Source organism: Halichoerus grypus, chromosome 9 (assembly GCF_964656455.1).
Source record: "Halichoerus grypus chromosome 9, mHalGry1.hap1.1, whole genome shotgun sequence".
NCBI lineage: Eukaryota > Metazoa > Chordata > Mammalia > Carnivora > Phocidae > Halichoerus > Halichoerus grypus.
In genome coordinates, this window is record NC_135720.1 from 113,280,233 (window position 1) to 113,295,217 (window position 14,985).

At 42.0% G+C, this 14,985-nt stretch overlaps 1 protein-coding gene across 11 annotated transcripts in view; it reads left to right on the forward strand.

Annotated features, from left to right (window-relative positions):
- The window catches only part of TCP11 (t-complex 11), a 64,180-nt gene that overhangs the window by 17,508 nt on the left and 31,687 nt on the right, over positions 1 to 14,985 (forward strand). For 4 of the 11 annotated variants that reach the window (XM_078055452.1, XM_078055454.1, XM_078055450.1 and 1 more), the window contains 2 exons: positions 120 to 201; positions 2,604 to 2,707. In XM_078055452.1, the coding sequence (XP_077911578.1) occupies positions 2,694 to 2,707 (14 nt within the window). In that variant the 5' untranslated portion in view covers positions 120 to 201; positions 2,604 to 2,693. Of the gene's footprint in view, positions 1 to 119; positions 202 to 2,603; positions 2,708 to 3,742; positions 4,938 to 7,380; positions 7,561 to 14,985 lie in introns of those variants that run through there. The other 7 variants (XM_078055453.1, XM_036096285.2, XM_078055455.1 and 4 more) reach the window with 5 other exon arrangements.

Consider the following 14,985-nt stretch of genomic DNA (forward strand, 5'->3'; position numbering starts at 1 on the left):
CGGGAGTGGGGGGAGGCTGCGGAGGGCGGCTTTGATTCAATCATTGTTTCCCAGTGCTTCTCAATGTGATTTTTCCTTCTTCTTCTTCTTCTTCTTTTTTTTAATGCTATAACGGCCAGGTTCTGATCTGTCATGAGAAGACTGCTTTTGTTAACTTAAGCTCCTATCAAGGGCGACTCTAAAAGGATCAGCCCCCCAAAAGTAAGTGGCCCCGCCAAAACAATCCAATTGTGATGATCTCCCCCGTCTACCTGGCTCAAACAAAGGAGAAACGCAAGCAGGGGTTGGGCTGGAGAATCTGGGCAGCAAAGACAAAACATATGTATAATTAATGTGGTTTTAATTCTTTTAGCAGCAGATATTTTTCTTTACCTTTGTATTGTACAATAAAACACAATTACAGAAAACCACACCAAAAAAAACAAAAAACAGAAAAACAAAACCAGTATAGGTTAGTAAATTGTGAAGAGGGACACAGTGCAGGTCTTTTAAATTGTTTTAATTTTTGGACTCAGCGCTCCATTTTGCCAAACTTGAATCTAACACAGACTTGGAAAAGACAAGTTTTGAATCTCAGGGATATACTTATGCTCTCTTTAGGAAGGACAGTGGCCTACAGAACTCTGTAGATTGCTTTGTACATCACTTGGCTGTTCGGAACGGCCACGTTGCTAGCCGTGTGTTCGCTGCTCACAGAGAAAGGGTGCTACAGGACTCTGTGGGCACTAGGGGCTGAACCCCACAAGCAGAGACCAGGGTCTCCAGCATGTTCCCACCACTGGCCCTTTTTGTTGAAAACCACATAGCATACCCCCCGGGGGGTTGGGCAAATTCTTGTGGCCTTCTTCCCTGGAGAAAAAGGTGAAAAGGGGTCACATCATACCCCCTCCTTTTACAGCTGGGGAAACTGAGGCCACAGGTCTGATCTGAGGTCAATAGATAGTGGGAGAGCCAGAAGTGAAAGCTGGGTTGTAGGACTCCCTGTTCAGTGCTCCTCTGCAACACCAGGATGCCTCTTTTTCCCGGATATGTTCATGTTGGGTCCATAGTTGCTTGTTAGGAACTGGTAATGACAGTCTCTGACCAGCCCGAGGAGCCAGTGGGCTCACCAGTTATCCCAGTCTTGCCAGGGTTAAAGTGGGGGTTCCTGGTACACAGATTTTTAGTGCTAAACCTGGGACAGCCCCAGGCAGACCAGGACGAGTTGGTCACCCTACTGGGCTGTGTCCTTGTAACCGATGCCCAGTTGTGTTGACTGATGAGTGAGCACTGAATATGTGTTGGGGGCGATCAGAAGTTAGAGAGGAAGAAGGCCTTCCTTGTGCTGAATGAGTTGACTTGGAGTACAATGATCCAAGAACTGCGATTTTTTTTTTTTTTTAAAGATTTTATTTATTTGACAGAGAGAGAGACAGCGAGAGAGGGAACACAGGCAGGGGGAGTGGGAGAGAGAGAAGCAGGCTTCCGGCCAAGCAGGGAGCCCGATGTGGGGCTCGACCCCAGGACCCTGGGATCATGACCTGAGCCGAAGGCAGACGCTTAACGACTGAGCCACCCAGGCGCCCCAAGAACTGCGATTTTTAAAAGTTACTAAAGGAAAGCAGGGGTTTGTCCTGAATTAGAACAGCTAACACTTTGAACGTGCTTTATAATGTTAGTGCACTTCACATGCCAAATCTTAATTACTCGGGCCCTCAAGGCAAAGATGTCTGATTAAAATCATTTTTACAAAGTGGGAGACTGAGGCACAGAGCTGGCCCAGCAACCTAAGCCGGTGCTGCTCACCACGAGTGATGGAACTCGCAAAAGCCCCAGTTCTCTGACCCATGGCTGATGCTGATCCCCACCCCTTCTCTGCTCAGGAACCCTGGCTAGAGGCCAGACCTTGAGTTCTCTCTTTATTTAATTGTTGGGAAGCAGGAAGCCAGAAGCTGGGGGTTTCTAAATTCAGTTCCAAGGACCTTGGATTAACACCAGAATAATTCCCTTACTGGCGACTTGCTCTCGGAAAAGCACCTTAGGGGGGACAAAGAAGGATCTCGGTTTGGTCACGCAAGGCTATTTGTTTACCTTCAGCCTCCACGAGCGGAAAGCTGAGCTCCTTCTGAGACAGTTTGCAGGCTCTCCCTTCCCAAATGCCATTCAAACGGCTCCAGTCCTGGCCATAGCTTTCCAGTCCCCCTGGAGCGGCCAACTCCCGTCCGCACTTCTGAAATTAGAGCTGGAGGTGAAAGCTTAGCCGAGCTTTGCGTTTCAATGCCTTTCTTCTTTCTTGGGTTTTAACTGCTTTTTCTAGCCTCGGGGAATCCCTTGGAAGTTAATAAAATTTACTGCATCAAAGGGCTCCACAGCCATTACCCAATTAAAAGCTCACAGCACTCTTGCAGCAGGTAAGCATTATTAACCCCATTTTACAGATGGGGATACTGAGGTTAATTGGTTTGCCCCTGGCTCCCGAGGAAATGAGTGGCCCAGCTGGCAAGTAGAACTCGATGGTTTGTTCAGATCACCTGGCTGGGGCGTGGTGGGGGGGGTGGGTTGTCTCTGCTGAAATCCGTTTTCCAAAGCACCTTGATTTCTTAAAGATTTTCTTTTTCCTTTAGGAAACAGATTCCTTACCAGCAGCCCCGAAGATGAGGAATTTCCCCAAAGCTGGCTCGTACCTTCCACCAGGAGAGTTGCCGTAAAAATAGATGAAAGCTAAGAGGTCAGTGCAGTAATTTAGGAAACAATTTGGGCCTTTCAGAAATTAATGTTATTTAAAGATGCAGATTCATCCACCCCAGTGGCCTCCTGGGAGTGCTTCCTGAACCATCTGGTTCAATCAGCTCATTTTCTTTCCCCTAATCCTCCTGGCTCTCGTGTGTGTATGTACAGCGAAGGTTCCTGGGGAACTCGCAGCATGAATAAAAAGCAAAGACCTTTCTCTTTCAACCAGCCACCTCTCCTCTTTTCCAAACAGCATTAAATTCCTAATCCTGTTTATTCTTAGTGGGGGTATAAAATTCATGTTCCAACAGACAATGAGGAGATCTGTGGAGGCCTCCACCCTAGGGCTCCTGTCCTCTCAGTCTGGGTCCACCCAAGATGGTTGGCGTATCTTTACCCCATTTGCCGAGAGGACCCTACAAAACCTGTGATGTTTGGGGATACATTTGCCCAGGCCTGCTGAAGGAGGAAGGGGAAAAAAAATTGTTTTTGGTCTGGTTAAAGCTATCCATGAGCCACAGGGAAGATTTCAAAGACTCAGGTGAGAGTTTTCAAAAGAAGGGTTTCAGCATGGTCCCAAGGGTGTAAGTCCCTACTTCTTGCTGTTCAAGTCCAATTATAATCCACAAAGGCGGGATGCTGTGTTTACATAAATAATTATGAGATTCCATAGAGCCAGACGTGTTGCAGCCCAAGGAGGCAAGCCCATAAATTACATTGGGGAATTAAGGGTCAGAGTGATCTTATCTCTGTAAATCCGGCCGAATTCCGGCAAGCTAAAGGCACATCCGATTGACTGAGCCTTGGGAGGCTCAGGCCCCAGAAACCAGGGAGCCTGAGGATGGCGCTACTTACCTCCCCTCCCTTTTCTACTTCTCCCTGTGCAAGATTGTCAGCTGACTCCGAGAGCTACGGGGTGGCAGGAAGAAGAATTGTCCCAACTTGCTCTTTGCCCAGCCTGCAAGGGAGGAAGGCGGGAGAGGGGTGTAGGCACCTCACTTCTATCCTCTCCTTTTCCTCCTGGACCACACAGGATCTTGCTCCTAAAACAACACCATGGAGTGGTGATGGAAAACTGCGAGGCTGCGAGAGTAACAGAACAGAGCTTCTCCAGATCTTTCCCTCCTGCAGAGGCCAGACCTGCATTTTTGCCTTCATTCAACAGAGATGTACTGAGTTACTACTACACCCCCCTCACCCCCCACCCCCCGGTGCCATGGCACAGTGCAGGGCTGAGGGCTCAGGCTCTCAGAATGCTTGATTTGAATCCTTGCTCTGCTGGCCACCCCGGGGAAGTGACCTGACTCTCTGGGCCTCAGCTTCCTGGTCTGGAAAGCAGGATCACGATAGCACCATTCCTTTAGAGTGAGGTAAGGATTAACTGAAGTCATTCCTAAGGAGGTCTTAGAACAACCACAGGCACATAGTAAGTACTCAGTATACGTTGGTTGTTGCTAGTATTATTCCTGTGCTGGGCACATGTGGGTCTCTGGTCCTGAAGGTGGTCACGAGCTGGTTGAGACGGATGTTCCCACGTAAACACAAAAGGTATGACAAGGAGTATGGTTGATGAGGTACCAAGTGAATGGAAAAGAATTCAGTTCTAAGGAACAGGCAGAGGGCGAGATTGCTGTGTCAGGAGAAGGCTTCACAGAGGAAGGAAGGCTTAAGCTGGGCTTGAAAGATGTGCAAGATTTGGCTGGACCACAAAAAGGCATGACAGATGAGGGGAGAGCTCCAGGCAAGGGGCTAGAGCCCCAAGAATCCACAAGAATTAAGCTAGAAGTCAAAGCATTATGCAACTCTGATGCTTTCAAGACTGCAAGCCAAACCTCTTCAATTAAGATTTCCAAATCAAAATGTTGGCCTTTCTTATAGAGAAAGAAATATTGATTTGTGTTAACTTCATCTGGCAAAACAATGTTACAAAGCAAGGGCAACAGAGCTTATTGTGAAGAGAACCAGAAGAGGCATGGATCTATTATAAATAGAGCTTTGATTTATAAAAGGGGAGGATGGATATATTTGATAGAGATGTTACTGAAATAAAATCATATTGGTTGGTGAGGTAAAAAGTATTCTGCCCAAAAAGTGTTCTATTCGTTCAATCATTCTTTGAATATGTATTATTTACTGTGTCCCAGGCATTCAGGGGAGACACTGGTAGTGACAATAAACATGGATTCTGCTATAAATGTGTTGATTTCATGTTTGTCATTTTCTATAAGTTAGGAAATTATCTTAAAATAAAGAAATAAAAGCAGGTCCACATGAAGCAAGCATTTCAAAAACATTGCTATGTATATAGTTTGTTTCCAAAAAATTTTTAATCTACCTTCATGCAATTTCATAAGTGAATTTGGTCTTCTGAGTAAGAATTACAAGAATTTGAATTCATAAGTGAATTTGGTCACCTGAATAAGAATTACAAGAATTTGTTATTGAACATTAAAAAAAATTTACCCAATCACCAACAACTGAATTTCTAAACAAACTTTTCCTTGAATATCACTACTTACAAAAATGAATTAATTTAAGAAGCTGTCAATGAATGAACCAACCATGTGCCCCGCACTGTTTTAGTCGTAACAAAGGATAAAAAAGAAGGATTTTTGCTTCCAGAACAAGACTGGCAACAGAGACTGGATTTATTCTCCTTCCTGAAACAATCAACCAACCAGACAAAATGTATGAAACAATGGTGTTCAAACCATATCAGGCAATAAAGGACAGTTACTGAGAGATACGAAAATAAAGTAAGCCCTATGATTGCCCAAGCTTACTGTCTTATGAGGGTTTCCAGGCTGTAGCTTGGGGAGAGAATCCAGGCGGAGCTCAGCAAATACTCTGAGTTGAGAATTCTCTGTCTGGGGCCAGAGCTAAAACTCTGGGGAGAACAAGGTGGCCAGAATTTGCAGGACAGAGCACTGAAGAGGAGAAAGCTGTACAGAAATCTGGAAATCTGGAGAGGGTCTCCCTCAGGTGTTCAGCATGATAGACCTGTGAGTGGGAGGAAACTACCCCAGGCTGGGGAAAGAACCATCTGGGAGGATTAGACAATAATGCTAGGTGTTCACACAGAGCTGGGAACAGAAGAACAGAGTCTGTTCCCCCAGCCAGACTGGAAAACTGTATCATTCATGGAGCATTGTGGAGCATCAATAGTAGGGAGTAATTAGCCCTGCACTAAACACTGCTCTGATCCTACCTAATAGCTCTTAAAAGCAAGACTAAAAGGATCAGGCTGTTTCCAAGCAATTTAACTGGCTCCCATAACAAAGAGCAAGGATATTTATAGAAATATCAAAATATCCAGCACCCAACATGGTAAAATTCACAATGTCTGGAATGTAAACAAAGATTATCAGGCATGCAAAATATGACTCATAATGAGAAAAATAAATCAATCAAAATTGACCTGAACTGGGGTGTCTGGTGTCGGTTAAGCGGCCCACTCTTGGTTTTGGCTCAGGCATGATCTCATGGGTCATGAGATCAAGCCCCGCGTCAAGCTTCATGCTCAGTGGGGAGTTGGCTTGAAGATTCTCTCCCTCTGCTCCACCCCGCACTTGTAAGTGCACCCACTCTCTCTCTCAGTCAAGTAAATAAATCTTAAAAAAAAAAAAAAAAATTGACCTGAACTGACACAGATGAACTGACACAGCCCAGGTTGTGAAACCAGCTATTATAACTCTATTCCATATGTTCAAAAACATGTATGATTTTAGTAAGTTGCAAATCAAAATTTTAGGGATAGAAACTACAATAAGTAAAATGCCCAAGATTCATAGCAGATCAGACTTTGCAGAAGAACATTTTAGTGAACAGGAAGACATAGCAATAGAAACTATTCAAAATTATACAGGGGGAAAAAAGTTTAAAAAATGAGGAAAGCATCAGAATGCTATGGGGCAACTTCAAACAGCCCAATATATACATAATTGGAGGCCCTGGGGAAAAAGGGCTGGAATACAGAAAAATTATTTGAAGAAATAATGGCCAAATTTTTTCTAAATTTGATGAAAACTATATACTCACAGATCCGAGAAGCTCAATGAGGCCCAGGGACAAAAACTTGAGAACTACACCAATGCGTATATGATCCAGTTGCTGAATACTTGTGGTGAAGAGAACATCTTAGAAGCAGCCAGAGGGAAAAGACACGTTACATACAGAGGAACAAATATAAGGATAGCTGCAGATTTCTCACTGGAAACGGTGCAGGTGAGAAACCAGGAGAACAAAATAGTTTAAGTACCAAAAGGAAGAAAGAAACCTGTCAGTCTAAATCCTATACCCAGCAAAAATATCTTCAAAAATGAAGGTACCCTACAGATCTCTTCAGAGAGAATTCATCACCAACAGAACTACACTCTAAGAAATGTTAAAGGGAGTCCTTCAAGCAGGAGGAAGATGATACCAGATAGAAACATGGGCCTCCCCTAAGGAATGAAGAGCACTGGAAAAGGTATCCACACAAGGAAATACACACACACACAGACACACATATTATATATACATGCATATATTATATATATATATGTATATATATAATGTATAATATATATGTATATATATGTACATACATATGTATAAAATATATATATATATTTTAACTGTGGTGTATATCTCTTTTTTTTTTAAGATTTTATTTATTTATTTGACAGAGAGAGACATGGCGAGAGAGGGAACACAAGCAGGGGGAGTAAGAGAGGGAGAAGCAGGCTTCCCCACGGAGCAGGGAGCCCGACGTGGGGCTCGATCCCAGGACCCTGGGATCACGACCTGAGCCGAAGGCAGACGCTTAATGACTGAGCCACCCAGGCGCCCCAGTGTATATCTCTTTCAAAGGTAACTGCTTAAACAAAAAAAGTGTGGTTTTTAAACATATATGAGTAAAAAAGTATGACAACAAAAGCATAAAGGCCAGGAGGGGAGAAATGGATGTATACTATAGTCAAGTTCTTATACTATATGTGAAGTGGAATAATATCAAAGGCAGACTGTGTTAAGATATACCATGAATCCTAAAGCAACCAATGAAATAACAAAACAGAATTATAGCTACTAAGGCCAACAAGGGAAATAAAACAGAATCATAAAAAATACTCAGTTGAAAAGAAGGCAGAAAAAGAGAAAAAAGGAACAAAAAAGACATGGAACAAATGTAAGACAAACAGCAAGATGATAGACTTAAATTTAACCATGTCAATAACCACACTAAAAATAAATGTCTATACTGTACAATTTCACTTATAGGAGGTTACTAGAGTAGCCAAACTCATAGAGATAGAAAGTAGAATGGTGCCTGCCAGGGGTTGGGGGAGGGGAAATGATGGCTTATTGCTTATGGGTAGAGAGTTTCAGTTTTGCAAGATGAAAAAGTCCTGGAGATTGTTTGCCTAACAGTGTGACACTGTTAACACCACTGAACTATATACTTAAAATGGTTAAGATGTCAAAATCTGTGATGTGTATTTTGCCACAATTAAAACCAAGCCAAATCAAACCAAAAAAAATTCATGTATTTCTCTGAGGTGAAGAAAAGTCCAAATGCTTTAATTAAAAGGCAAGATTGTCAGATTGGATAAAAAAGCAAGGCCAAATTATATAGTGCTTATAAGAAACACACTTTATTTTTAATCACAAATGTGTCTGTATTTTTATATGTTGATATTTGTATTTCAATAGTAGTACTCCTTTGGTAATGCAATATATTATTATTTTAAGTATTTCAAATGATGGTTCTAAGGAGGGATCCTTTGTCTTCTCCAGATGCTAAGGGGATCTCTACCCAGTGAGAATTTGGAAGTCCTGCCCTAAGCCTCACCTCATCCCTCAGCTGGCCCTTCTTTCCTTGGATGCCTCATTTCCATATTCACTCATAACAGATGTTCTGAGCATCCACTGTGTGCCAGACGTGCTCAAGTCACTAGGGGCACAGACACATGTCTCTACCCGGTCCCTGTCCTGCTAGAGTCCCTCCCATGGCCACCTCACCCAATGCTGGGAAGGTGATGTCATGAGGCTCAGAAAGCTTACAGTGGGGGGGAATTACCTTGTCCAAGGACCTTGGACCTTGGGCCTTCCTGGGAAAATGAGGTTAGCAATACGACAGAGGGGAGAAGGAGGAGTTGCCTCAGCAAAGGTGGCCAGGTGGATCAGCATATGCAAATGCCTCTGGTGGAGGAGCCCTCAGGCAGGCCTGGGTTATATTTCAGTGAGAGAGGGGGCCAGGGTGCAGACAGGAGCAGGGCAGAGCAGCAGGACATTGCACACCTTGTCAGGGACTTAGGTGTTCACCCTTGGAGCTATGAGGAACATCCAAAGCAGGGAGAAGAATGGGGACTGCCATGGGATCAAGACAGTCCTATCTACATTTTTAAATGAATACTATAGTAGCAGGCAAGGAGAAGGGAGAGGAAGCAGGGAGATGAGCCAGGGGGAAAATTGTAGGGGAGAGTCCAAATACGCCACTGTGGCATGAAAATTATTTTGAGCTGAAAATAGGCTTTTTCCTGAACTCCCTTATCTATAAGCAAGGCCCCCCAAAATATCTCAATTGTCCTAAGTCCCCTCCCCAGGAACAACCAGGGAAAGATTGACTTTTATCACTGACAAACCCAGACATTGTCACAAAACCATCAATAATACCTCTCATTTATTCTCCTTTGGGCCCATTTATCTTTCCTAAAAGTCCTTTGTTTTCCTTGTAAGTACCTTCTCCTCCTCTGCTTCCCTTATTAAGTTGGTAATAAGCTCCCAAATTCTAACTGCCTAGTACTCGAATAAAAATCTTTTTTCTTGCTAATCTGTCTTTTGTCAATTTAACTCACAGGCCCTAGTTACTGAACCTAAAAGGGTAGAGGAAAAGTTTTCCATTCTGCTCTGACGTAGGTATCTGGGAGAGAGATGGTCTCGAGTGGGGACAGGGTATTGGAGATGAAGAAAAGTAGATAGGTTCAAGAAAACCTTTAGGAGATCATATATCGGAGAGCCTGGGTGGCTCAGTTGGTTGAGCGACTGCCTTCGGCTCAGGTCATGATCCTGGAGTCCTGGGATTGAGTCCCACGTCAGGCTCCCTGTTTGGTGGGGAGCCTGCTTCTCCCTCTGACCCTCCCCCCTCTCATGCTCTCTCTCTCTCCTTCTCTCTCTCAAATAAATAAATAAAAAATCTTAAAAAAAAAAAAAGAGATCATATATCATTGAGGTCAAGAGAATGGGATTAGAGAGACAGCCTGCCTGGGTTCATAATCCGGGCTCCACCACTATGTGACACAAGCTGCGTGACCTTGGGCACAGGAAACACACTTTTAAATATAAAGACACAGATATGTCAAAAAGTAAAAGGGTGGGAAAAGATGTACCATGCTAACACTTATAAAAACAAAGATGGACGTGCTCGCTTCGGCAGCACATATACTAAAAACAAAGATGGACTTGGGAATGTAATGTACAGCATGGTGACTATAGTTAATAATATGGTATTGTATACTTGAAACTTGCTAAGAGAGTAGATATTAAAAGTTCTCAACACAAGGGGCACCTGGGTGGCTCAATTCGTTGAGCATCCAACTCTTGATTTTGGCTCAGATCATGATCTCGGGGTCATGGGATCCAGCCCCACATTGGGCTGCATGCTCAGCAGGGAGTCTGCTTGGGATTCTCTCCCTCTTCCCTCACCACCCCCCACTCTCTCTAAAATAAGTAAATAAATCTTTTTTAAAAAGTTCTAACACAAGAAGAAAATTTGTAGGGGCACCTGGGTGGCTCAGTCGTTAAGCGTCTGCCTTCGGCTCAGGTCATGATTCCCAGGGTCCTGGGATCGAGCCCCACATCGGGCTCCCTGCGCCGCCGGAAGCCTGCTTCTCCCTCTCCCACTCCCCCCTGCTTGTGTTCCCTCTCTCACTGTGTCTCTCTCTGTCAAATAAATAAATAAAATCTTTAAAAAAAAAAGAAGAAGAAGAAAATTTGTAACTATGTGTGGTGATGGATGTTAACTAGACTTAATGTGACCATTTCAAATCGAATCAGTATGTTATACCATGAAACTAACATAATGTTATATGTCAATTATATCTCAAAAAAGATGTCTGTGACTTGGAGAGATGTCCGTGAAATATTAAATTAAAAATAGTTGTGAAACAAAAGAAAAAGAAAGAAAGGAAAGAAGGAAGGAAGGAAGAAAGGATAAAAGGAAGGAAGGAAGGAAGGTTGGTTAACACCAGAAAAAGAAGATATCAGAGCAAAGAATGTTGCCAGGTACAAAGAATATAATTTCAAAACAACAACAAAAAGAATATAATTTTATATCATAAATGGGTCAATTCATCAAGATGACTTAATTCTAAAAGTTTATGCACCTAATAACAGAGTTTCAAAATACATGAAGCAAAACTGACAGAATGGCAAGGACAAATATGCAAATCACAACTATAGCAGGAGATTTTAACATTCCCTCTTAATAAATGATATTGACAGGTAGAACAAAATCAAGGGTATAGAAGATAAACAGCACCATCAATCAACTTGACCTAATTGATATTTATAGAACACTCCATCCAACAACAGCAGAATGTACATTCTTTTGAAATGCACATGGAACATTTACCAAAATAGGCCATATTCTGGGCCATAAAACAAGTCACAATAAATTTTAAAAGGCTCAAGTCACAAAAAATATGTCTTTTCATCACAATGGAATTAAATTAGAAGTCAGTAACAGAAAGATTCCTGGAAAATCTCCAAATATTTTGAAACTAGACAACACCCTTCTAAATAACCCATAGTCGAATAAAAATACAAAAGGGAAACCAGAATGTATATTGAATGGAATGAAAATGAAAACTCAACCTACTAAATTTGTGGGGCTCTACTAAATCAGAGACCTTGAAAGGTCTCAAGTCAATAATCTCAGCTTCTACCTTAAGGAACTGGAAAAAGAAAAGCAAATGAAACTGAAGAAATGAAATAGTAAAGATCAGAGCAGAAATTAATGAAATAGGCTACAGCAAAACAATGAAGAAGATCAATGAAGCCAAAAGGTAGTTTGTCAAGAAGATCAATAATACTGATAAACATTTAGCCACATGGATCAGGAAGAAAAAGAGGAGATACAAATGACCGATATCAGTAATGAGGGAGATGACCTCACTAACCTTACCAGTTAAAAAAAAGGATAATAAGAGAATATTATGAACAACTTTGTCAATGTCAACAGTGAACAATAAATACCAATACATTAGACAATTTAGATGCAACAGACAAATTCCTTGAAAGATAAACTACCAAAACTCATTTCATAAAAATTGATAACCTGAATAGTATCTAAATTGAATTTCTAACTTAAAACTTTTCCCTAACGAGAACTCCAGGCTTAGACAACTTCATTGGTAAATTCAACAAGTATTAAAGGAGGAAAAAATACCAATTCTATATAGACTCAGAAAACTGAAGGGAAGAGAAACTTCCCAACTCATTCTGAGGCCAGTATTACTCTGATACTGAAACCAGACAAACACATTTATAAGAAAAGAAAACTATAGACCAATAGCGCTCGTGAACATAGAAAAATTCCAAACAAAATTTTAGCAAATCAAATCTAACAATATATAAAAAGATAAAATACATCATGACCAACTGGGGTTTATTCCAGGATGGCAAGGTTGACTTAACATTAGAAAATCAATATACTTCACAATATTAACAAAATAAGAAAGAAAAACCATATGAGCATCTTAATAGATGAAGGAAAAAGCTTTTGACAAAAATATAACATCCAGGGGTGCCTGGGTAGCTCAGTCAGTTAAGTATCCAACTCTTGATTTTGGCTCAGGTCATGATCCCAGGATCGTGAGATGGAGCCCTGTGTTGGGCTCTGCTCTGGGCATGGAGCCTGCTTAAGTTTCTCTCTCTCTCTCTCCCTCTGCTCCTCCACCCCTGGCTTGTCCTCTCTCTTTCTCTCTTAAAAAAAAAAAGAAAAAAAGAAATAGAAAAACAAACCAACATCCATTCCTAATTAAAAACTAAGCAAACTAGTAATAGAAAGGAACTTCCTCAACCTGATTAAGACCATCCATGAAAAACCTATGGCTAGGGGTACCTGTGTGGCTCAGTCGGTTAAGCGTCTGCCTTTGGATCAGGTCATGATCCCAGGCTACGGGGATCAAGTCCCTCATCAGGCTCCTTGCTCAGCAGGGAGCCTGCTTCTCCCTCAGCCTGCCGCTTCCCCTGCTTGTTCTCTCTCTCTCTGGCAAATAAATAAATAAAATCTTTAAAAAAAAAACCCAAAACCTATGTCTAACATCATACTTAATGGTGAGACTGAATGCTTTCCCTCTAAGATGAAGAGCAAGATAAAGGATACTGCTCACATCACTTCTATTCAACATAGATTAGAGGTTTCAGCCAGTGCAATGAGGCAAGAAAAAAAAATAGGCATTTATATTGGGAAGGAAGAAGTAAAACCGTCTTTATTTAAGACAAGCATGATCCTTAAAGAAAAATTGATAAACCAGACTTAATCAAATGAAAAACTTCTGCTCTATGAAAGATGCTATTAGGAGAATGAAAAGACAAAGACTGGGAGAATAACGATTGCAAAACATTTAACTGATAAAGCAGTTGTAGTTGGAATATGTAAAGAGTTCTTATAACTCAATAATAAGGAAACAACCCAATTTTAAAAATGAGCCAAAGCTTTGAATGGACACTTCACTGAAGGAGACATTCAGGTGATAAATAAGCACATGAAAAGATGCTCAACATTATTAGTCAACAAGGAGTGCAAATTAAAACCACAATGAGAAACCACTACACCTTAGAACAGCTTTAAAAAAAAGAGAGAGATGAACAATACCAAGTATTGGTAAGGATGTGGAACAATGGAAACTTCTGTACACTGCTGGTGGAAGTGTTAAATGACAACCACCCTGGAGAAATGTTTGGCAGGTTCTTACAAAATTAAACTTACTTACCAAATAATCCAACACTTCCACTCTTAGGTATTTACCCAAGAGAGAAATAAAAACATATATCCACAAAAAGACATGCTGGGAAATTTATAGGAGCTTTATTCATAATAGAAAAAACTAGAAATAACCTAAATATCCATCATAGATAAATAGATAAACAAACTGTGGTATATTCATACAGTGGACTACTACTCTGCAACAAAAAGGAAAAAACTACCAGTAAGTGCCACAAAACAGATGAATCACACAAACATTATGCTGAGTCACAGACGTTAGACACAAAAGACTGGTGTTATGGACTGAATTGTGTCCCCAAATTTATATGTTGAAGCTCTAACCAATGTGACCGTATTTGGAGACATGGACTTTAAAGGAGTAATTAAGGTTGAATAAGGTCATAGGGATTGTAGGACCCTAATCCAATAGGACTGGTGTCCTTAAAAAAAGAGGAAGAGACACCAGTGATGTGCCCACACAGAGAAAAGGCCATATAGGGACATGGTGAGAAGACAGGCATCTGCAAGCCAAAGAGAGAGGCCTCAGGAGAAACCAAACCTGTCAACACCTTGATCTTGGTCTTCCAGCCTCTAGAACTGTGAGAAAATAAATTTCTCTTGTGTAAACCTACCAGTCTGTGGTATTAGATGGCAGCCCCCAGGTACCTCCCCCCTCCCCACCCCCATGTGTTTTTGCCCCAGCCATCCTTCTGGAACCTGTGTTCTCCCTGAAGCCTTGAAAGTGTGCACTCCTCACACTACACCCCCAGACAATTCTTTTAAATAAAGAAACATTTTTTTAAAAAGGTGGGGGCACCTGGGTGGCTCAGTCAGTTGGGCATCCGACTCTTGATTTCTTTTTTTTTTTTAAAGATTTTATTTTTATTTATTTGACAGATACAGCGAGAGAGGTGGGAGAGGGAGAAGCAGGCTTCCCGCTGAGCAGGGAGCCTGATGCGGGGCTCGATCCCAAGACCCTGGGATCATGACCTGAGCGGAAGGCAGACGCTTAATGACTGAGCCACCCAGGCGCCCGCGACTCCTGATTTCTGCTCGGGTCATGATCTTGGGGTCATGAGATCGAGCCCCAGGGCTCCGCGCTCAGCAAGGAGTCTGCTTGAGATTCTCTCTCTCTACTCTGGCCCTCCCCCTTCTCATACACGCACGCATACTCTCTCTCTCTCAAATAAATAAATAAATCTTAAAAAAAAGTATCAGGGCACCTGGGTGGCTCAGTTGGTTAAGCATCAGACTCTTGATGTTGGCTGGGGTTATGATCTTGGGCTGGTGGGATTGAGCCCCACCTC